This window comes from Alternaria ventricosa (assembly GCF_023758065.1).
Source record: "Alternaria ventricosa strain BMP 2768 chromosome Unknown scaffold_1, whole genome shotgun sequence".
Taxonomy (NCBI): domain Eukaryota; kingdom Fungi; phylum Ascomycota; class Dothideomycetes; order Pleosporales; family Pleosporaceae; genus Alternaria; species Alternaria ventricosa.
The window spans coordinates 1,783,298-1,805,315 of NW_026055681.1; the positions used below are offsets into that span (position 1 = coordinate 1,783,298).

The 22,018-nt window shown below is 51.7% G+C and overlaps 9 protein-coding genes across 9 annotated transcripts; 4 read left to right on the forward strand and 5 right to left on the reverse strand.

Moving 5' to 3' along the window:
• Nucleotides 1-521: 521 nt before the first annotated feature.
• On the reverse strand, nucleotides 522-2,039 carry VPS4 (Vacuolar protein sorting-associated protein 4; the record flags this gene model as incomplete). The annotated part of the gene is made up of 5 exons (XM_049338569.1): nucleotides 522-1,194; nucleotides 1,246-1,578; nucleotides 1,629-1,800; nucleotides 1,850-1,876; nucleotides 1,931-2,039. 5 exons carry the CDS (start codon nucleotides 2,037-2,039, stop codon nucleotides 522-524), a joined length of 1,314 nt encoding a protein of 437 aa, XP_049204454.1.
• Nucleotides 2,040-2,441: 402 nt separating this feature from the next.
• J4E93_000611 (uncharacterized protein) lies at nucleotides 2,442-3,014 on the forward strand (the record flags this gene model as incomplete). Its single annotated transcript, XM_049338570.1, has 5 exons — nucleotides 2,442-2,502; nucleotides 2,550-2,620; nucleotides 2,675-2,799; nucleotides 2,846-2,906; nucleotides 2,958-3,014. The coding sequence occupies 5 exons, from the start codon at nucleotides 2,442-2,444 to the stop codon at nucleotides 3,012-3,014; spliced, it is 375 nt and encodes a 124-aa protein (XP_049204455.1).
• Nucleotides 3,015-4,861: 1,847 nt separating this feature from the next.
• VTS1 (Flap-structured DNA-binding and RNA-binding protein) lies at nucleotides 4,862-6,800 on the forward strand (the record flags this gene model as incomplete). Its single annotated transcript, XM_049338571.1, has 3 exons — nucleotides 4,862-5,363; nucleotides 5,413-6,695; nucleotides 6,753-6,800. 3 exons carry the CDS (start codon nucleotides 4,862-4,864, stop codon nucleotides 6,798-6,800), a joined length of 1,833 nt encoding a protein of 610 aa, XP_049204456.1.
• Nucleotides 6,801-10,200: 3,400 nt separating this feature from the next.
• J4E93_000613 (uncharacterized protein) lies at nucleotides 10,201-11,836 on the forward strand (the record flags this gene model as incomplete). The annotated part of the gene is made up of 3 exons (XM_049338572.1): nucleotides 10,201-10,379; nucleotides 10,480-11,557; nucleotides 11,615-11,836. The coding sequence occupies 3 exons, from the start codon at nucleotides 10,201-10,203 to the stop codon at nucleotides 11,834-11,836; spliced, it is 1,479 nt and encodes a 492-aa protein (XP_049204457.1).
• Nucleotides 11,837-12,086: 250 nt separating this feature from the next.
• J4E93_000614 (uncharacterized protein) lies at nucleotides 12,087-13,005 on the reverse strand (the record flags this gene model as incomplete). The annotated part of the gene is made up of 2 exons (XM_049338573.1): nucleotides 12,087-12,876; nucleotides 12,926-13,005. The coding sequence occupies 2 exons, from the start codon at nucleotides 13,003-13,005 to the stop codon at nucleotides 12,087-12,089; spliced, it is 870 nt and encodes a 289-aa protein (XP_049204458.1).
• Nucleotides 13,006-13,367: 362 nt separating this feature from the next.
• J4E93_000615 (uncharacterized protein) lies at nucleotides 13,368-14,318 on the reverse strand (the record flags this gene model as incomplete). The annotated part of the gene is made up of 1 exon (XM_049338574.1): nucleotides 13,368-14,318. One exon carries the CDS (start codon nucleotides 14,316-14,318, stop codon nucleotides 13,368-13,370), a length of 951 nt encoding a protein of 316 aa, XP_049204459.1.
• Nucleotides 14,319-14,961: 643 nt separating this feature from the next.
• J4E93_000616 (uncharacterized protein) lies at nucleotides 14,962-16,080 on the reverse strand (the record flags this gene model as incomplete). The annotated part of the gene is made up of 1 exon (XM_049338575.1): nucleotides 14,962-16,080. The coding sequence occupies one exon, from the start codon at nucleotides 16,078-16,080 to the stop codon at nucleotides 14,962-14,964; it is 1,119 nt and encodes a 372-aa protein (XP_049204460.1).
• A 799-nt stretch (nucleotides 16,081-16,879) lies between these two features.
• On the reverse strand, nucleotides 16,880-17,914 carry J4E93_000617 (uncharacterized protein; the record flags this gene model as incomplete). The annotated part of the gene is made up of 3 exons (XM_049338576.1): nucleotides 16,880-17,591; nucleotides 17,645-17,700; nucleotides 17,744-17,914. 3 exons carry the CDS (start codon nucleotides 17,912-17,914, stop codon nucleotides 16,880-16,882), a joined length of 939 nt encoding a protein of 312 aa, XP_049204461.1.
• A 1,791-nt stretch (nucleotides 17,915-19,705) lies between these two features.
• J4E93_000618 (uncharacterized protein) lies at nucleotides 19,706-20,494 on the forward strand (the record flags this gene model as incomplete). The annotated part of the gene is made up of 1 exon (XM_049338577.1): nucleotides 19,706-20,494. The coding sequence occupies one exon, from the start codon at nucleotides 19,706-19,708 to the stop codon at nucleotides 20,492-20,494; it is 789 nt and encodes a 262-aa protein (XP_049204462.1).
• Nucleotides 20,495-22,018: the final 1,524 nt, after the last annotated feature.

Sequence of the window (22,018 nt, forward strand, 5' to 3'; positions counted from 1 at the left end):
CGATGTAAGGGCATGACGTGAGGGTCTCTGAGCCTCGTCATTGATGACAAGGCTGGCGAAGTATAGAGAAGCATCTTATCACGGTGGGATGCTTGTTTTGGTTAGGTCAGGTGGTTAGGTCAGGTTAGGTTCGGTTTTACACATATTCCCCCCAAGCTTCCCCTTCGTCCCCTCACCCACTTCGATCGTACCATGGAACGGAGCAGCTTGGTGTGAAAAAAATGAGCCACTATTATTCGAGAACCTTCACTTTGCAGTGTGAGATTACGTAGTGTGCTACGAGTCGCAATGACAACTTCTTTACCTCAATCTCGAAAATCTGGAAGCGAGATATGAATGTATATGCAGTATCGCCTTTGAAGCATCATGGAACAAAAAGGTCTCCAATTGCTCATGTATCCGAAGCATCAACGCCGGCCGGTCCATGTACGGCCTGGGATCGCTATGCTAGAAGGGGATATAAACACCAAAAGCGCCTCGAAGATATACAGCACCGCCTCAAACGACAACAAACGGTTCGTCTACGCGCCCTCACTACCAAACTCCTTTGTCCACTCGGCGCTGCGGTCCAAATCCTCTCTACTCACAGTCGGTCTTGAAGCCTTGATCGCCTTGACAAAGTCCTTGACCTTTAGAGGTGGCTCGAGCAGCTGATCGCCGTCTAGGTCTGTCCATGACTTCTCCTCTGCTTGTGGGTCACCGGGTGAGCACGGTGTCCACTTTGTCTGACCGTCTACCTCGACGGGCTTGTAGTGTGTTGCTGTCTGAATAAGTCGCACGGGCTGCATGAGCGCGTCTTGTACCGCAATCGAAATATCAGACCCAGAGTATCCTTCACTAAGCTCGGCTAGCTTCTTGTAGTCAGCCTGGCTCAGCTCGCAAGGTGTGTTGCCAACCGCAAGCTCGAACATCCTCATCCTGGAGGGTTGATCTGGCAGACTGATGTGAACTCTCCGCTGGAATCGTCGTCGGATGGCAGAGTCGAGTTGCCATGGAATGTTCGTCGCACCGAGGATAAGTACGCCCTTTGAATCTTTACCGACACCATCCATCTGCACTAGCAGTTCTGTCTTGATACGTCGTGATGCTTCCGACTCGCCCTCGCCTCGAGGTCCGCAGAGCGCATCGATCTCATCGATGAAGATGATCGAGGGTTTGTTTTCGCGAGCCATACCGAAGAGCTGTTTTACGAGCCTAACATCATGTCAGTTGCCGCGTCGCGCCGAAGTGGACTGTTACACCTACCGTTCTGATTCACCCATCCACTTGCTGACCAAATCGGAACTGGAGACACTGAAGAATGTACTGTTCGCCTCGGTAGCAACCGCCTTTGCCAGGTAACTCTTACCGGTACCAGGTGGCCCGTAGAGAAGGATACCCTTCCATGGTTGTCGCTTTCCGGTAAACAAGTGAGGAAACTTGATGGGTAATATGACGGCCTCCTTGAGTGCTTCTTTTGCCATCTCCAGACCTGCTACGTCTTCCCATCGAATGTTGGGCTTCTCGGATAGAATGGCGCCAGCGAGCGCACCGCGGAGCTTTTTCGAGTCGGCGTCTTGTTCTCCTTCGTCCTCGTCGCTGTTAGAGGTCAGTTGCAAACTCTCAGCAGGCGTAGATTTGGTATGTACCCTCCGCCCTTTCCACTTCCACCTGCTGCTTTGCCGTTCGAGCCCATGGCTGCTGGCTTCTTGCGATTCGAGGCGTCATTTTGGTTCAAATGTTGTTTGAGCTTTTCGGCGCGCTCCATGTATTCGGCTACCTTGCCACGGATCATATCCTTGGACTTCTGGTTCTTCTCCCCTACTGAGCGTCAGCATGTTTGCCAATCTACAGAATCCGATCAACGTACATTTGAGAGCGAGCATGAACAGTTCGACTGCGCACGATGTTAGCATCCATCTTCATATGATCCATATCTTGTGGCACTGACGAGCACTGTAGTACAGCTGATACGCCTTCTCATATTCGCCCGCCGTGTCCGTCTCAATTGCCTTTTTGACCGTCTCGATGGCCCGGCCGAGGAAGTCGGCGTTGCTCATTGTGAAGGCCGGAGATCGGTGGAGGCTTCAGCGAGCGTGATTCTCGGAGCGCGCGTCGGCGTCTGTGTTGATTGATCGATGTATGGGCGGCGGAGGGCGATCTGAGTGGGGCAATCGCGTGCAGGCTGCCTGTGGTTTCGCGGGGCCGGGACGAGTACGTGAGGCAAGAGAAGGACTCGCAGCTTGGATCGACGATATTTAGGCGAGGGTGCGCTCGAGATTCTTTCGCGTGAATGGGCTTTGCGGTCGTACACGAGAGGTGACCGTCGCTCCAGGTACAGCCAAGGCACCTAGCCCCGCGTTGCTTCTAACCGCATCGAGGGAGTTCAGCATCCCACTCGCGACTTCCGAACGAGACTGCACCAAACTTTGCAGAACGCGTCACTCAGCATCACCAAAGCCATGGCAGACGTGCAAAAGAAGCTGCAGGCACTGTCTGACAGCTACCAAGGCCTCCAGGCTGGTAAGCCGCGCCCAAAGATCGTCAATCCTTAGCTAATCTCGGAACAGAGCTCGGAACTGCAGTAGAGGCTCGCCAGAAGCTCGAATCGCAACAACAAGAGAATAGTACCGTCAAAAAGGTATGCGGAGATGGCGCTTGGTCTCGGATCACATACTGAAAGGCGTCATCTCAGGAGTTTGACATCCTCGACGACGACGCAAACATCTATAAACAAATTGGCCCAGTACTGCTGAAGCAGGACAAGACGGAGGCAGTCATGTCGGTCAACGGTCGCCTCGAGTTCATCGACAAACAGATGTGAGTGGGCCAGTTGGCGTGATGAGTCTCTTCTGACTGGATGCAGCAAGGATATCGAGAAACAGATACAGGGTATACAGGACAAGAGTGAGAAGATCAAGGGCGAGGTATGGTTTTCGAACGTGTCGTGTTACGCGGATTGCTAATGCCAAAATCAGATTATCCAGATCCAGTCGGCAGCACAGCAATCACAGCAAGCAGCGGCATCATCATGAAACTTTGAGCACTGCAGATGTAAAACAAGAAGATACCCATTTCGACCGAGACAAATTTTCATCTACGTGTAAAATTGTCCTACAGTGAGACTATTTTTTGCTCTGGTGTGATCAGTGCGGCGAGCCTATCATCCTAAATTTTCAGTCCAGACACATCTACCAACAAGCAAGGGACGGCGAGAAGACACTCGAGTCGGGGGACCCGCTTCCCTAGTTGAATCTCTCCGACAGTGCGCTTTGTAAGTACAGAGCGAAAGCATCCAGTCGCAGCCCAGCCCGGCATTCCAACACTTTGAGACTATAATCTTACAACACTCCTCAAAGACTGTCTTCGTCCACCCCATCGCTTTTTTTGGACATATCAACCACCCCATTCAAGAGAAAATCAGACAAGTGCCCCGAAGCCGACTTTGCCTTAAGATCTTTAGTTGGTAGATTGTCAAGGCAACGTAGCCTTCTGAGCTTTTCAAATACTAGTATTTCGCAGAGACGAAAGCTGCTTATTATCGTTGATAGCGACATAACTATAGCCTATAAGGGGATGAAGGGAGTGGGCTTTGTGTATCACTCATTGTTCTGAAGAACCCATTGTTGGCGAGGATTTGCTAGAGTCGTCTGAATTGCAGGTTGAACAGGTCGATGCCGACCATGTTGCCTGCAGTTAGTCGCGCCTCCTCTTCACACAACCAAGCGCCACCAGATTATCTTTATCAATCACCCTCATTCACTTTAGGATGGATCGTGCCTACATTCACCTGTTCGTGGAGCGTTGGAGCGCTATTGCACGTTTGAGGGCACGTAGCTAACCATTTCAAGGTTAGCGCATGCACCTGCGGGCATCAGATGTCGGATCAGGCAACAGTGGGTCGTCTCAGACGCTCCTGCAATGATAGAACACGACCTGGAGAGGCACAACTTTTCTATCCGTGGATCCGAACGACTAGTGTTAGCAGCGGGCAATGCATGAACACGTCTCGGGAAGAATTCCTTTTGTTTCTCGGAGCGTTTGACGGCGCGGCTCGCCAATAAGAAGCAGGCACCGTACTGTAGAGGCTGTTACAGAAACGGTGCGATTCGTGTGCTTCCTTTGCTGACCGTCTAATGCTATCGTGTGACTAGCACGCAGTCGACGCGTTTGCCCGACTCGAAACGGCCAGAGTGCCACAGTCGGTCAACTGGTGGGTGGGCGTGTGGAGGTGTACCATGGGGAGAGGCGAGGGATTCACAGGCAGCTGCAGCCGCGACCGCCCTTGACACAATCGGAGATAGCCATGGAAGCCATCCAAACAGAAGGCTTGTAGTCACGTATGCCGCGACTATCTGTAACAGCTGAGGACCAGGCTAGATCTGGCGAGCCGTTGCTTCAGCCTTGCGCAGGGTTCCGTGATTGGGCGCGCTAACCCAACGCCGCGGGCTTTTCGACGGACTCCTGGCAGCGAACACTCCTCTGGCCGTCTTCACACTCGACCTCCTGGCGCTGAGCTTCCCTTCTTTGTACCTTGATATATTACGCTGTCTCTTCTTATTGCCCGGCCTGCCTGTGCATCGCAGCAGACCGCATCCCCTGCACAAGTGTCAGCCTCCCGCGAAACTCATCGAGCTCTCCTTTGAGGCACAGGCAAGTTCGCGCTCCCACGAGCGTCCGACGTTATACTGACTTCAGGCAGCTGGGACTGCAGGAGAAGACTCGTGTGCAAGCATCAATACCTTCCTTCGTGCTCCCGCCCAGTCTACACTGTACGTGTGCCAGCATCCGATCTGCGAGCACTTGGGCCGGCCGTACTGACAAGTTGCCAGAATTTCACCCTCTACACTTGGACCCGCCGTCGACCACTTTCACCGCCGCCATGTCTGCCAGCCACATCGCCGCCAACAGGAACAGCACCCCCGAGGGCTCCAGCTCGCTCCGTCCCCCGCAAGCCCGTACCTCCCTCGGCGCCAACCACCACCTCCGTGCCTCAGCTGATCTAGGCGGCTTCCCCTCCCCGCTTGCCAACCGTGGCATTCGTCCCGCGTCCGAAATCTACTTCGGGCGCAACAACACGCAGTCGGGCAACCCGGATGAGATGGAGCGCGCTGCTCAGCAGTGGCTCGCCGACATCGACCAATATGAGAACACACTCGAAGAGATGGCGACAGCCACTCTTGATCAGGACTTCAAGGACGAGCTGAGCGCTATTGAGCAGTGGTTCCGCGTCCTTAGTGAGGCCGAGAGAACTGCAGCCCTCTACGCTCTCCTCCAGCAGACGACGCAGGTGCAGATTCGCTTCTTCATCCAAGTCTTGCAGCAGATGTCCAAGAACGTGCCTATGTCTGGAGTTCTGTCCCCCGCCAACTTTGGAGAGAAAGGTGAGCTTGACAACATCTACAGACCACTTTCTATGCTGACGAGCACTAGATCCCATGACGCAGAAACTGAGCGACGCCATGAGCAAGCTCGGCACTGGCGAAAACCGTCATTCCATGGGCCTTGGCCGCCCGCCGCCATCCCCGGGTGCTGGAAAACGCAACTCGGGATTGGAGACATCCCAGATCAATCGCATGTTCCCGGACGCCGCGGCTGCGATCGCTAAGCAGAAGGCTGAGTTTACCGACGTTGTCGGTGTTGCGCCGGCGTCCAACCGCAATAGCACCGTTGGAGATCGCAGTTCTCTAGCGGCTCCCACCATCTCCGCCCCTGAGGACAGCAAGAGAGAGAACAATGCTCCGCCAGCATCACCCTGGAACGAGGGCGCGAACCGCCCCAAGTCTTCGGGCCAGCAGCAACACCAGCAGCCGCCGATGGGTCAATTCACCCAGCCACCTCCCTCCGCCGGTCTTCGCTCTCCCCGTCTTCCTCTTCAGAACGATAGCAACAATGTCCAGACCACCACCTTGAACGCTCTCGAGGCCAATTCCTCCAACATGCCGCTCCTTTCGCCTTCTTACAACCCTGGTGGAAGCTGGGCTTCCCAGCTGAGCACTCCCATGGTTGCCAATTTCCAACAGTCGAACAACCAGGCTGATATGGTTGCGAACGCTACTGCTATGAAATTGGCCGCGCTGTCCACGGTCAACAACCGCATCCAGCTGGACGATGTACGCAAATTCCGCCGCGCCCGATCTTCTGACAACGGACCCATGTCCCCCGGCATGCCTCAGATGGGCAACGGAAACATCCTCATGACAAACGAGCTTGGCCAAGTATTGACACCACAGCAAGCGGCCGCTCTTCAGGCCCAGCAATTGGCTGCGATGCAAGGTCGCCGATCGCGCCCCAGCTCCCCCGGCTTCGCAATGCAGGGTCAGGGCATGGGTGCCATGGGCAACTTCACATCGCCTCAAGCTAACGGATTCTTGGCTGCTGACTACGGCGGTGGCATGATGAACAACGGCATGGGCGCTCTCAACCTTGCTCAGTTTGGTCTTGCCGGCGGCAGTAATGAAGGCCATGGCTTCCTCGGTGACAACATTGATCGCGGTCGATCCCCCCGAGGCCGTCGCGGCAGCTCCAAGCCCCCGGAGGATCCTACCGACCCTGGTCTGCTTTCGGACATTCCCAACTGGCTTCGGAGTCTCCGTCTGCACAAGTACACAGACAACCTGAAGGACCTCAAGTGGCAGGAGCTTATCGAGCTCGATGACGAAGGCTTGGAGAAGCGTGGAGTCAATGCGCTTGGTGCACGTAGGAAGATGCTCAAGGTATGCACCGCCATTCTCACAACTCTACGAAATCCGATAACTAACATTGTATTGCAGGTCTTTGAACAGGTCAAAGAGGCTCAAGATCACGGCAAGCTGCGTTAAGCTCGCGGCTTCTTCCTTCTGCTTCATCGCCTTCGATTATAGATATACGACCGAAAAGCGACAACCCCAGCTGGTACGGTCTATTGGCCGTCAGGTCTGGTACGCATATGATTACATGTTTTGTGCATTGAGACCAGAGACTTGGATGTTGCTACGTTGGCCTGTCGTATCACGAAGGCTGATCGTGGGTTTATAGTGCGATTATTTCTAGTTTATGGTAGTAGGGTAGAAAGGCTTGCGAATGTACGGGATTAATAGTGACACTATGCGTGTCAGTTGAACTCTTGAATGTGTCGCACACGAGTGCTTTTCGTTCATGCCTAAACCGTGTTGACAACTTGTGTTTTCCAATGTAACGTCCCAATGAAGAAGGAGCGGCCCCCAAATGCTGATGCTCATCCGACTCTTGCCGACGCGGCAGGCGCCCAACTTGACACGCTGTGTAACCAGTCAGATCAGCCCTACGCATCTTCCACTCACCGGAATGTAGGATTATTTTTGGTTAATCTTGACTTTGACCTTCCATGGTTGGCGCGCAAGATCTCTTTCGGCGGAGCTCCAAATTACTGTCGTGATCCCATCGCAACCTACAGTCTTCCTCTCGTTTTCCTTCAACCATGGAGCCATCGTCGGATCCGAAACGAATTGAACGAGTAGTGCTGGCCTGTATCCAGTGTCGCAATAGACACGTAAAGTGTGACTCCACACAACCCGCCTGCAACCGATGCAGGCGCGACGGGAAAGAATGCATCTATCAAAAATCTAGAAGAGGAGGTCTCAGCAAAGCTGCACTTGCGGAGCGACGTTTACGGCTGCAACAAGAACCCAAAAACTTGACCAGCGGAAAACTTCAGTTACCAGCGCCATCCCCATCCGACCAGTCTAGCCTGGGATCCATTGAGAGCTGTTCTTCAGGTTCTTCCATACCTCTTCGTGGACGGAACGAGACCCAGCGAAATCGAATGATTTTCCAAGTCGACAATGAACGACTTATCGATTTGTACTTCGAATATTTCTGGTCTTCGTGGCCAGTTGTACTGCCTCTCCACTATCTGCAAGCCAGGCGCCTACATGGGAACCATGGAATGACCACACTAATATCCGTCTTGGAATGGATTGGATCAATCTACGCCCCTTGGACTCCATCGAAACCCTACCAAATGACAGCATTAGAAGCTGTCACGTTGCCCGACCTGGCGCATACACCATTCAATGTTCAAGCGCTGCTGTTATTTGCCCTCGTTGAGTTCCACAGCATTTCCAGAGCCGAGGCTCGTAAGCACCTGGATAAAGCTATCACAATTGCATTAGAATTGCGTATGAACGAAAGAGACTTTGCTCGGACGTATGGGGAAGGTAGCGCTGTACTGGAAGAGTGTTGGAGGCGGACGTTTTACGTGCTCTATATTGTGGATCAAAACTTCGCCCTTGTCACCAACACGCCCTTTTACACACTACTTCTCACATCAAACACCGTTGATCTTCCGTGCGATGATGAATACTTTGAGTCGGGGGTATGTCGAGATGACGCGCAGATAGAGATAAGAGCTGACATGAGCAGAACATCCCGCCTGTGATGACGTGGGCTGAGTACCAGGCCCGCGAATTCGCAGAAATTGAGATCGTTTACTCGTCAATCGTGTATCTTTATGATATCGGGATGATCATCGCCTGTAGTAAGTACAGACCGCAGGCGGGCGTACTCGACGAAAGCCGCAATCTGCTTCGTATCATGTCTAATAGTCCCAGCCATGAAGTCCTTCATCGACACTGCTACATTTAGCGAAACGATGACCGAGAACTGCGACATGAAGCTAGCGATATGGTCGTCAATGCTGCCGGCTTGTAAGAAGGACCCGCTTCGACCAGATGGTCAAGTAGATGAGGTGATGTATGCCGCACTGTCAGCTATACGAATACAGAATCGCTGATGATACGTGCAACAGGTACATGGCACATATGTGTGCTGCAATGTAATTCGTTCCTTCATACACTGCTACTGTCATGCTAACAAAGACAGAGTCACCTCAACACTGCATAGGCCCTTCTCGTCACTAGCTCACCTTCCTGAAGAGATGACCACGCAGTCATTCCTACCTCCTTCTCCCTTTACGCTGACACCAAAATCTGGGCGAAACACACATACCGCACGTGTGCTCAAGGCGACAGAAATGCATACCAAACTCCTCGCAATCCCCTGCGCTCTTGAAAAGCACAATGTTTTTATCATGTGCCTAACCGCGCAACTCGCGGCAGCACAAGTGTCTGTATGTACCTATCTATTGGATGGGCACGCGCTGTCGATAGCGCGAGATCGTGTGCGTCTCAGCATCGGCTTTCTAAACACGATGGGGTCTATATGGCCACTCGGAATGAAAATGGCGAAGGAGGTTCGTGCGATTGCACGGTCAAGTCTTGCCGGTACCTGCGTCCAGCATACCGTGAGCGTGGATACGGAACCTGCAGTGGCTGAGATCGACTTTCCGCGCGACGACTTGGGGTGGCCTGTTGATCCCTCAGCGCAGATCGACATATACTCTGGCATCGTACTGCCTATCGATTGGAGTACGACGCCCTTTAGTTATCCGTCGCTGGCATCGTCTGAGTTGGTATAAGGGCGTCTGTCTGCTTGAGAATGGCAATCCCCACTCAAATGGTATCAATTAGTGATTAGCTCGTGCTGTGGAACGCGTTCAGGATCAGCGCTGATCTGCACAACAAAGTGTGATGTGATGCAATCGCGTCTCCAAGTCCTGTTGGAGCAATTGTTTGGTCAGACAGGACTAATCGCATTGCCTAAGCGATGCATGACAGCGGACTAACGCGACGAACATGTCAAACCACACCGGATGCCTGTCCCCACCACTTCTCTCAAAAGGGCACGCGAGCACCCCCATCTTTTGTCTGATATCTCCCCCAACCTTGGAACATTGGCAGACAATAGGCCACAGCGACGCCTATGGTTCGTTATCAGTTGCCCAGCAGTCGTATCTGTGTTACCGGCAGGGTAGCCGTCAACGTCATACCGTAAACCGTTAGCTCCGTGCTCCATTGGCTCCAGCCCCCCGCCATGGATCTGCCCGCGGGCGACATATTCAGAGTGGGCCCCCTTGCAGACTCGTCCGATGTCGAAGCCGTAGGCCGTCGACGAATTTAAAGCATGAGCATTTCCCTTCCGTGGCAAAGTCGTGGAGTTACTACGTGATGACGGATCAGAATTTCGGCCGGATGCATTAAGAACGCGACGCTCGCTGCCTTTTTCCTCGCCATCCCTTCCTGACGCATTTGCCGCAATCTTGCGTTTTTAACGCGACAGCCGATTTTCCTCACGTGGAGTCATCGATTATCACTGTTGCTTAATACTCCGAGCCACTATTAGGCGAGGACGTCTGATGACACTATGAGCGACATCGAGAAACAGTACGATCCGGCTGTGCCTAATGCTGCGAAAGAGAGCGATGAGATTGGTAGGCAGCTAGAAGGCATCGACCCGGTTTTGGAAGCAAAGATTGTGCGCAAGCTGGATCTTTTCGTCATTCCGGTGGTTATGCTGTTGTACTTGCTTAGTTTTCTGGACAGGTAAGTTTGATTCTTTTTTATTAATGCGCCGTCTATCCAGGCTGGATGCGATTGGGAGTCTGCAGCAGCTTATACGAGAAACTTGCTTACGCGATTACAGAGTCAACATCGGTAATGCCCGTCTATACGGTCTACAAGAAGATCTAAATATGGGCGATTCTCAATTCCAGACAGCCGTCTCCATTCTGTTCGTCACGTACATCCTGTCCGAAGTACCATCAAATCTGGTGCTGAAGAAACTTACGCCCTCGCGATGGATAGCCTTTATCACTGTCGCATGGGGTATCATCGCGACCTTGACCGGTATCGTGCAGAGCTACGGCGGTCTGATCGCATGCCGCCTTCTTCTTGGCGCCGTGGAAGGAGGGTTGTTCCCCGGAATGGCCATTTACTTGACATTCTTCTACACCAAGCGCGAACTTGCTCTACGCATTGGATACCTCTTCGTCTCTGCTGCCCTGGCTGGAGCTTGCGGTGGACTACTCGCGTACGCTATTGGACATATGGACGGTACGGCTGGCCTGCGCGGATGGCGCTGGATCATGATCATCGAAGGTATTCCCACCTTCGTCCTAGGTATCGCGACCTGGTTCATCCTGCCGGACACCCCGGAAACTGCCTTCTTCTTTACCGCTGAAGAGAAGGCTTTCGCCGCCGCTCGTCTCAAGCGCCAGACAGGATACACCAAGAAAGCAGCGGAGTTTCACTGGGAGGATGTAAGGAAGTGCGTCAAGGACTGGAAGGTCTGGGTATTCTGCTTTGCGCAATTCGGAAGCGATACCATGCTTTACGGCTACTCTACTTTCCTGCCGACGATTATCAGGTCGATCAACACTACCGCCAGCAGCGCGATGGTGCAGGTCCTTACGATTCCGTGCTATGCACTGGGTGCCATTACCTACCTGGTTGTTGCGCGTTTCTCCGATAAACAGCAGAAGCGTGGATTTTACAGCATATTGCTCGGCGTGGTGAGCATCGTCGGATACGCCATGTTGATCAGCGATGCGAGTTCAGGCGTTCATTACGCTGGCTGCTTCCTTGTCGCAATGGGCTTGTATGTATGTGTTGGTCTGCCATTAGCTTGGCTACCCACAAACCTGCCACGATATGGAAAGAGGACCACTGCGACAGGGCTGCAGTTAAGCATCGGTAACTGTGCGGGTATTATGAGTGCTTTTGTAAGTCTATTCGTAATTACTTGGCTCCATGTGGAAACGCTGCTAACGGATCGCTAGATCTATCCCACGGCTGATCGCCCCCGCTTCGTCAAGGGTCATGGTATCACTATGGCTATGGTGGCTTTTGCTTGTATATGCTACGGTGTCATGTGGTTCCATCTTGGGCGCATCAACTCGAGACGTGAGAAGGGTGAGGAAGAGCATCTCATTGAAGGGATGAGTGATGAGGATGTTGCAGAGATGGGCGATGACAGCCCGAGATTCAGATATACGATCTAAAGCAATATGGCACCGAAGTTATGAGCAGATGCTAGCCGTCAGTGATAATACTCTTCATTGATTATCAATTATATGCCCTTACTCTAACCTGCAATATGCGTGCAAAACAGCCGACAAAAGCCTCAAGCTGCATCAATCTACAAGAGTCATCCCCCCGTGTGCAGTAATCTACCATCTCAGTGAATTCTGAAGAGGCTCGCACGATTCTTCCCTTCACAGATCTTAGCAGTATGCGCTGACACACTCCACGCTATTCTTTGGCAACGTCTCCGCTGTTGCTGGTGTCCTTGGCGGTTTTATTGTTCTCTTTTAGGCTGTAGGTCTCTGGATGGTTCAGCCAAAGAGGCTGAACCTGTTCTGCATCCTCACTTGGGCCAGGACGCAGTTTAAGCATAGCCTTAAGTAGGTCGTTCGTGAATTCGGTCCCCAGACTCGTATTCATGTCATCAGCCGCCCACTCAGAGTCGCCGTGCCACACCCAGAAGTCGACCAGCAATTTACGAAGAGGCGAGTGCTTTGTCGTGCGCTTATAGGCCGTCTTGATAGTCTGGTCGCCGGGATAACTGTCTTCTTGCTCTACGCACTCGATCAAACATTGCAGGACTGCGTTCTGAAATGTGGGGTCCATAAGCCTTTCTCCAAGAACGTACGACTGAATCATCGAATGCTGATTCACACTTTCGCGCTTGCGATCTCCCGTGTCCGAGTCACTGAGCGGCTTGGTCTTGACGGCAATCTTTCCACTGTACAACCATTGCACATACAAATGGAAGGTACTAGGGCACTCGTCGGAAAGATCTATAGGGCGCGGTGTTGGACCAGACCACTCTGGCTTCGTCGCGTTTTGGAAGAAAGCGGACGTCTTACAGAGAACGCTTTTGTGGATATGGAAGATGCGTTGTTTGGAAATGTGTGAGTCGGTATCGCTGTCGTCCCCTTCGTTGCTGTGCTCGGGCTTGTCGCAATTTTCGCCTGCTACGTTCGGTTCGACAGGGTCGTCGCCACCCCCAACCTTGACCATGAGTATCTCGCTACCTACACTATACCTCATTAGAATTGCTCCAAACCCCATTTGTATGTTGAACCTACTCAAGGAGATCACGAGAATCAGCACTGCCCTGAGGCAGAAGCTTTCGGCGCTTCGCTGGTTGCTCGTTTGGGGGCGCCATGGTTGACGAGCCTAGCTTCTGGTAGTCGATCGAAGGCGTAACAAATGCGAGGTGTTGGGTTCTACGGTAAGTGACAACTTGAGGTGAGAGCGCACCGGCGCTAATCAGGTTCTGGGATTAGCGTTGCGCATTTGTACGTAGTGAAGGGCTGCGTTGTAGCTGCTCCTTGGGCAAGCGATTACGGCCGGATCGGGATCAGGGTACTCGTGGTGATCCATCTGTGCACTGAATGGAAATAAGTCGGTGTAATTTTGCGCAGTTCTACCCGTAGGCTACAAGATGTGAGGCGATGGTGATATTCAGGTACCGGAGAATAATATGAATATAGTAGCAGCCTGCCACCGGTGTGTGTCGATATCTCGCTATGCAGTAACGCTCTTCTTGCCATCAGGAACTTTGATGTAATACGCTCCTTGGGTTTGAGGATCAGTCCATGGCCTCATGTGCCTATTTTTGCCAAACCATCCAGGATGTGTGCGCTTCGCCAGCAAAGCAGCCAGCAACTCCTGGGTGAATTCTTTGCCCGCATCTTCAATGATATCAGAAACGTCCCAAGTATCATCCGCTGTCCAAATCCAGAAATCCAAAAGCAGCTTTCGCATCGGATCACCGGCCATAGTGCCTTTGTACGCTTTCTGAATCGCGTACGTTCCACGATCGAAGCGGAGTCCCGTAGTTATGCAGTCTATGAAAACCTTCATGACAGCATTCTGGTAAGTTGGATCCATGATCCTACCCCCTAAGAGGTACTGGTCTATGAGATCGTCCAAAGGGTGATATGAACCGTTTGTGTCATTTTGCTGAGGATCTGGGTTGTAGCTTATCGCGATTCTGCCACTGTATAACCATTGTACATAACATTTAAAATCCTCTCCGTTTTCCGTGGTAAGATCGATAGGTTTTCGAGGTCGGCCCCGCCATACCTGCTTTGTAGCGGCCTGGAAGAATGCGGACGTTTTACACAAAACGTTCTTGTGCACGTGGAACATATCTTCGTCCTTCTTGGCTTCCGTATCACTTGCCGAGTCAACCTTTCCAGTGGCATTGTCTGCTTTATCGGTCTTGGGGATTTTGCAGAAGAAATCATCTATTTTGCTCTGACGTGGATCAACCTGTGCGGGAGGCTGATTGTAGTCGTAAATGAAGTATCCAAGCTTCACTTGAACGACTTCGCTAGTTAGACTATCCATAATTAGTATATTCTCATAAGCACAAGCGTCAAGGAGCTTGTACTCTGGTAGTTTGCTCAGGGTAAACACGGTCTTTGGTAGTGTCAGACGTGCAGCATCATTCAATCGTTTTTGAGTAGCCATATTGCCAAATAGAAATTCGAGAAGGCGCCAGATGAAGATACCGACATGGAGGGGATGACTTTGATGTTGCAATATGTTGCGGTGAGATGCACCAAGTGGACGAAAAGTGCTGCAGACAAACGATTCCCACTCTAACCTGTATCGGCTAGACCATCCCGCGGTTTGACGCGTCCGCGACGCGTGAGATGAACCCATCTCCAACCGACTGCAACGCTTTCCATCTGTTGTATCACTACGTACGCTTGTTGAAACCAAATAGGAGAGGTTGTCAAGAATTATGATCAATATTCGCCATTACACTGCTAGATCGATTGGGAAACGCTACTTTCAACCATCACGGCTCAAACGGCATACCGTATGCACTGCAACAATCTGGTTTCCTCGGCGGAAACAAGATGGGGAGTTTATCTCAGGATGAACGGCCGTTCGGGAGTCATGCGTCAAGATCATATTGCTAAGGTTGCGCGAAAAGCTGAGAGATATAGAAAACAAGACAAGCTCGCGGCTTTGACACAACGCCCATGCGGCTGATGAACATATGGTCAATCTACCAATTGAATCACCAATATTTCGTCTTGGCATCGACAACTGAACCATGTGTAATTGGCACAAGTTTAGAAGGAGGACATATAGTGTTCCTCTTCTACGCAGCACCCTTCTGAAACCATTTCAATCCCGCCACTTCCCAATACGCCTCCACGAAGGCCTCGGGATTATCGCGTACATACTCATTGCAAGTAGCAACATCGGTCTTTTTGGCACAAGACTTATCCCACTCGGCGCCTGCCCATTCGCCGCAGAAGGCAGTGTTAAAGATGATCTGAAGATCTTTGAAGCGCTCAGAAAAGTCGCAGCCAGCACCGCCGAAGTGCGCTATAGGTGTGCCCCAGGTTGATGGGTCGGGTGTCGTGGTGTTCGAAGAGAAATTATCCGTGAAGCCCGGGGAGTCGCGGGGGAAGAACCAAACTGAGATGCTGGTGGCGGCCCATTCAATGGCATAGACACCACCCTGCGCTTTGTTGAATTCGGTACCATAAGATGGGAGAGGCGCGGCACCAGTATTGTCGGAACTACCGCTACCGCCGCCACTTTGGATCCCAGGTATGGTGTCAGGAGCGTGGATAGAGCATCCGACGTTCTTCTCTTGGCCAGGTGCGGCGACGTCGCAGTCGTCGGTACTCATAAGGCCAGTAAATGGCGCATTGCTATCACCACCCACAGCACCAAATCCTCCTCCAGTCGCAGTCGAGTTATCAACAACACAGCCTTTGGTTGTGTGTAAAGTCACAGAGTTGCTTTCGTAGTCGTTAACACCCTCGAGGATATCGACCTCCCCGCCGTTCGGCCATTGCACTGAAGATGATAGAAGCCAAAAGGCTGGCCAAGTGCCGCATTCCGACGAAGGCATATGACGAATATCTGCAATTAGTAGTCCATGATTCCAGCTCTTTTTGCTCTCAAGGCGAACAGAAGCGCGGCCAGTGGGGTCCTTGGTCGTATAGTCTACACCCATGAACACGGACTTTGTGTCCTCAAGGTAGCCTATTAGGCCCTGCTTGGTCGCATCTTCCTGATTCTGATAATTGACAAAGCCTTTCGTTGGGTCGGTTTCGTTGAAGAAGTCAAAGGCGGAGAAGAAGTTCTTGTAGCTAAGATCGTTTGTTAGAGCGTACTGCCTGCTGTCATTAGCATGGTCTCCGTGCGCGTCTCCTAGGATGGCCAGAGCCGCCAGGGTCGTAGTAAACGATAATTTCGTGCGCATATTTGTACCTGTGTCTGTTGTTCGGCAAAGGTTTGTGGTAATGATGAGAAGTGTGTGAGAGAGAAAATGACTTTGTTCTATGGGTTAATTGTATTGACCACAATACAGTGATGCGACATTGTGGGAAGGTTGGCGTAATCCGGAAAGGACTGGTTATACCGAGTCCGAAGGCGGAAGGTGCGCCAGCACAATGCCACGCTGGTGCTATTGAGTTCACGGCTGCACAATAACCTAGCGCTTATTCAAACTCTTGATGCTTCTTTGTTGCGCTGTAAGCCAACAATAGCACGGTGTTGCGAAAGTGAAAGCGCCACGAGAATGACGGTTGGCGTGGTGTCGGGAGAGAGAGCATTCCATAGTATAAGGTAAGAGAATTGCATTTCGTTGGGTTTACCATCTTCACTCTGATACGACTCAAATACAGAGAGAATCATTAGCAATACCATCGTCATCCTCAAAGTGTCACAAAAGATAAGAGATAAGAGGTCATAGAAGTAGTGGAAACGGAGTAGGCCGGTCATCGATTTAGTTCGTTTTGTGTGTGATATCCCAACAATATATAGCGAGACTAGTCTCTCACGGATTTCATCATTTGCTCGCTTTCTCATTTCGGGACTCCTGCTTGAGTAGGTGTGATGTGAGCTTTGGAAGTCGTGAATGCGTCTGCTCTGCGCTGTCGCAGTAGTGAAAGTCATGCCACCGAAAGGTGACAAATATCGTAGATAACTATACTGATCTAGTTAGCTATGTCTGTCGATACGCAAGGGATACTCACAAGTCCCCTTCGCCCACCGTCAGATTATACCGCTAAACTCTCCCCTCCATCCTTTTTACTCTTCGGTACGATTTTCAGACTGAAGTCCACGTGTGGTACTCCTTGGTGTATGCTACTCGTGCTCACGATATCAATATCGCCGCAGACGTACTTCTCCACGTTGTACTCTGTAAGCCCACCGCTCACTTCAACGAGGAATTGCTTCCTGTCTCCAGTACCCCGTCCCCACTTATCCTTCAGATCTTTAGCAGCAACTTGGACACCTTCTGGGGTGAAGTTGTCTAACATGACGATGTCAGCACCAGCGGCAATCGCCTCATCTGCTTCGTCAAACGATTGGCATTCGACTTCGACTTTGATTGCAAAGCCGCCAGCTGCTTTGGCTGCTCTTACAGCATTGGTTATGCTTCCTGCGGCAACAATGTGGTTGTCTTTTAGCATCGTCATTGCACTCAGATCAACTCGATGCGCGTCCACGCCCCCAACCAGCATGCCGTACTTCTCTACAAGTCGAAAACCTGGTGTAGTCTTCCTGGTACCAGCAAGAATGTTTGGGTAACCAGCTCCTCGTAAAAGACTAAGAAGGCGATTTGACTTGGTTGCGATGCCGGAGCAGCGGGCGAGGGTGTTGAGAGCCACGCGCTCGCCGAGAAGGAGGTGGCGGACTGGGCCGCGCACAGTAGCGCAGTGGGTTATGGGTTGGAATGAAGCACCTTCTTTGACATGCCACTCTACGCTAGCAATTGTCAATATCAAGCTTGATCATGTAATCCGATGAGATGAACGCACGTGCAACCTAGTTGTCGGAACACTTCATCGAAGAACGGGACGCCTGCTACTATGCCCTGTCGATGTTAGTCGGCACTTACAGTAGTCGAAAACACTCACTTCACTCTTTCCGAGCAGCTTCGCTTCTGATAGCTCCTCGCCCACTACGAAACCACCATAATCGAAACTTGGTGTGTCCTCTTCCAGCCATTCCGAGACTAATCGCTTGTATGTTTGTGGTAGGAGGTGGGCTACAGCGCCATGAGCAGGGGCACCTTCGACTTTGGCCATGTTGGTTATCAAGTAAGACGCGTCGTGATTTGAGTGGAGTGTGACCTGGGGCGTGAAGTCTCGAAGTCAAGCGTTTGTGGAGGTGGCGTGGTGAGTTGATCGGAAACTCCGTCGGAACTTATCGATTATAGCCGGCAACACCCGCGCATCGGAACGCGGCTGGGAAACCAACCTTGGAAGCTCGCGACGCTTCCTACACAACCCGCAGGTCGTCTACACTGATGTAGCTCACGACACGTCTGAAGACATGGAGCAGACATGCCATGTATTCACATGCTCCCTCGACCATCTCCATTCAACCGCGTCTTCGGGTCAGCTGTTCTGAACGCGTCCAACAGCTTCCTCTCCGCCCCGTTCTCTTCGCACTGACACCACTCATAAGACTTCACCGAAGACTATGTCACACAGAGCGCCCTCCTCGCACAAATCTCGCATACGGAAGTCGCTCCAGCACCTCGCGCAGAGACCGATCTCTAGTCCCGCCTCGTATGCCGACAGCCCATCGCCAGTCAGCGGCAGCGATCTCGTCGAGCCCTTCGAACAACGGATAGTCACAAGTCGAGATGTCGGTCGTAGCACCCATGGTGATAAGTAGCATTAGTGCGGAAGCTCTATGTTCATTGTCGACAAGGCTAGCACCAGAAGAGGGGTGCTGTCTATGGAGCCTTCGCCGGGCACGAGCAATGCCGCGCGCAATCTACAAGGCGATGGGGCTAAACATTCTTCTCACAGCCTGGTATTGGGATTCTCCAGATATCTTCCAAGGGAGCAGTAGGTGACGTAGATTGGACTGACAGGTACAGTGATGTCTGCCATATAGGGTGCTGTGATGCTTGGAATGAGCTGAAGAGACCAAGGAGAACTGCACGCTGGGCTTATGTGACTACAAGTTGGACAACAGGCTACTCCCTTGCCCGTAAAAGCGCTTCACCAGGTCATCACGTTGGCATGCATCGGACGCAACGCGAGATTTGAGTATGTTGTATTTCAGCAATGCTAAGACTTCCATAATGAACCTGTGAGCGTAGACCACCACATAGAGGGCGGCGTCATAGTATGCGTATCTAGTCTGATTCTAATCCAGAACCCGAATCATGTGTTTTCTTCCTCTCTGGGTTGTTCATGACGGTTCGATGATAGTGAAGTTAAATGTTGAGAACACCCAGTCTTCTGAACTTCCCATCATCGCTCGCTGGCGCCACTATGGGCACCACTCTCCTCGCCTTTTACTATCGATGGTACTTCCGCACCGTTCATGATATCGCCGAGTCGGACGTTCTTTCGAGATGTTCGTTGGACGCAGCGCTTGCACTTTTCGTCGATTGTGATGCTCTTCGCCTCGTTGATTGGGCACTCGATGCCAGAGTGCTCGTGAGTGGTCGTGGACTTTAGGTGTCCGCAGTAGAAGTAAACGCGATATGTTGTGCACATCCTGGGCTAACGTGATAAAGGGGAGCAAACAAGTAGATTGGGTGTTTGGCGATGACAGGATGCAGGTAATGTAGACGGCGTTTTCTTGGGAAAAAAGTAATCGTGTGCCGAATGTAATGGTTTTGTAATTAGTTGCCTTTGTGAAGCATTTACCAATGTGACACGTTTTGCCCAATGTGACGATTTGGCTCACATGGCAAGGTTGAAGCTGTTGAAGACTCTCTGAGTGACACGTCGTTGATCATTCCAAGGTTGTAGCGTAGATACTCAAGATCTATACGATACTCATGTCCATCACCCATATCTTAATCGCAGACTGAGATCGCCGGATACCGCTACCCCAAAATCATATTGTCCGTCATGTGTACCAATCTCGTAATTACGTACGACTGTGGCCACGAGAGCAAGAACAACCTCCCCTGTGGGGAGAGGAGTTGCAAGAAGACTGCAGACCATAGTAGGAAAAGCCAGTACGAATGCAGACCCTGTGTAACGGAACTCATGAATCGCCTCCGTCGCGAACGTAACGAAGAAAAACAGAAGGCTCGAGATGCTGGGAACGTATCTGCTAAGATGCTCCAGCAACGGAAAGCTGAGCGTGAACAGGACTTAAAGGTAGCAACAGCAGACATCTGTGTTCACGTCGATCTCGAGACAACATTCGCTTGCGGGCATCAAGATCTAACGACATGGTCCTGTGCCACTGCCAAAACCGCAGAAGCTGCCAATCACCAATCTGTTTGGAGAAAGCTCGAGAACGACAGGGACGAAAACTGCGGAGAATGTCTAGAGCAAGAAGAAGCTAATCGCGATGAAGCGTTCGCGCGATTAACTGGATCTCACGCTGCTGAGACAGACACAGTACATGAGTTGAGGGAACGGATGGACGCGCTGGAAGAAGAGAGAGATGAGCTTGCAGATGGCCTGGATTTGGTTGAAGATGAGGTTAAAGCAACTCTGGAAGAGCTACTGTCAGATGGTCAGCGCCATATCAAAGAAGTAGATGCTCAGCTTGACATCTTGGCGGTAGAGCAAGCTGAGTTCGTCCGACAAATGGACGACCAAAATATGGCATTGGAGATCGCGATTTTGGAGCTTCGAGAAGAGTTGCAAACAGCCCTCTCTGAGAACGGTGCGCAGAACTCTTAACGTGTATTTGATCACCACGAAGCTGATCTTTCCGGAGTTTAAGTTGCTGAAGACGATGCCCAAGAGTGGTCACATGATCGAATAGCCGAAACCGAGGATGATCGCGGGAACAAACCCGCCCTTAAGACGACTGCCGCGTTCGATCAGCTACCGAAAGGAAAGCCGGAGAAGCCACCCAAGCCGCCAAAGCCCACGCATCTATAGTATCATCAGCTTCCAAGGTGGATCTGGATGACGCGCCGGTAAGACCTAATGAGATTAGAGACGTGATGAAGGAGTTGGTGGAGACGAAGTCGAGACGCCAAAGGTAGCGTTGCCGAGAAAGGACATCCGTTCCCGTGTGCCACTGTGGAGGTTCATGGATTTGTGAGGGGAAGTGGCCCTTGACGCGATGTTTTGTGGAGTCGTGGGTCGTTGATACAACGCTTCAAGAAGTTGAGGCTCTGAGGATGAGGCTCTGGAGATGATCGGCGCTTTGAATACTGCAATTGCGAATCCTTGTCAAATTGAAATTGTTTGATTTTCTGTAGGTCATCATGTATCTATGGAGCTCGCAATGTTGTGAAGATCAGTGTCTCAGCCACGTGGCGCGACAGCTTGGCAAGAGCGTTCTAAGGTTCTGTTCCCAACGCCCGCGCCCGTCCCATTTCGCTGCACTCACAGCCATCTTCGGCCACCGAGTCTCCCGTCTTTCGGGTTCCCAAAGCTTTCACATTCTGCGTTGATGCAAGCCATAATTTGCAGCCACTTTACGACTAGACCGAGCCGGAACAGTCCAGATACGAGACTGGCCCACTTTGATGGACCCTATCACACTCTCTACTCGCTGAGAAGCTCTAGGGGTTCTACTTGCGAGTACGTGTCGGTGGATTTCCTGCATTGTGTTGCTCACAAAGGAACAAAAGAAATCAGGAAAATCCACCGGAGGACACACGAGCCACAGAGGATTTCGGGTAAATTGCGGGGATGCTATTGTTTGCATGAGCAGCAGAGGTACATCATGACCTGTGGGAGAAGGCTGCCAATTGCATCACTTTAGACGTCGGCGGAGGATACCGAGTTGTCTGGAATACTGTAGACCGCATGCAATCCTGCCGCGCTGATATGCAGCAGTCCCTCGCCTACGTTGTTGGTGCGGCAGCAAAACTCGTCCACGGTGGATAAATGTTCTGTCACACAGTCCGCCCGTAATCTGACCGTAACCCGTCATACCTACCCCAGTTCAATCTATGAGGAGAAGGACTCCATAACTACAGTTTGTTCACACCATCAGGAAGTACTGAGAAGATGGACAGAACTGCCGAAACGCGTCGCGAGCTGCTAGCAACACCAAAGTTCTCGTCCCGCTTCGCCAAGCGTGGCGTTTCAAAATGACCACAATGAAAGCACCCGCCCGTCACCCTCGCGGGCTCCACGAGTCAACCCATGTCAGCCAAGAGAACGGCCCCGCAACACGCCAACCAAAGAGGAGGCCGTTGATAATTGTGCGGCGTTATGTAGGGTTCTGTGTCGACTCGGTAAAAT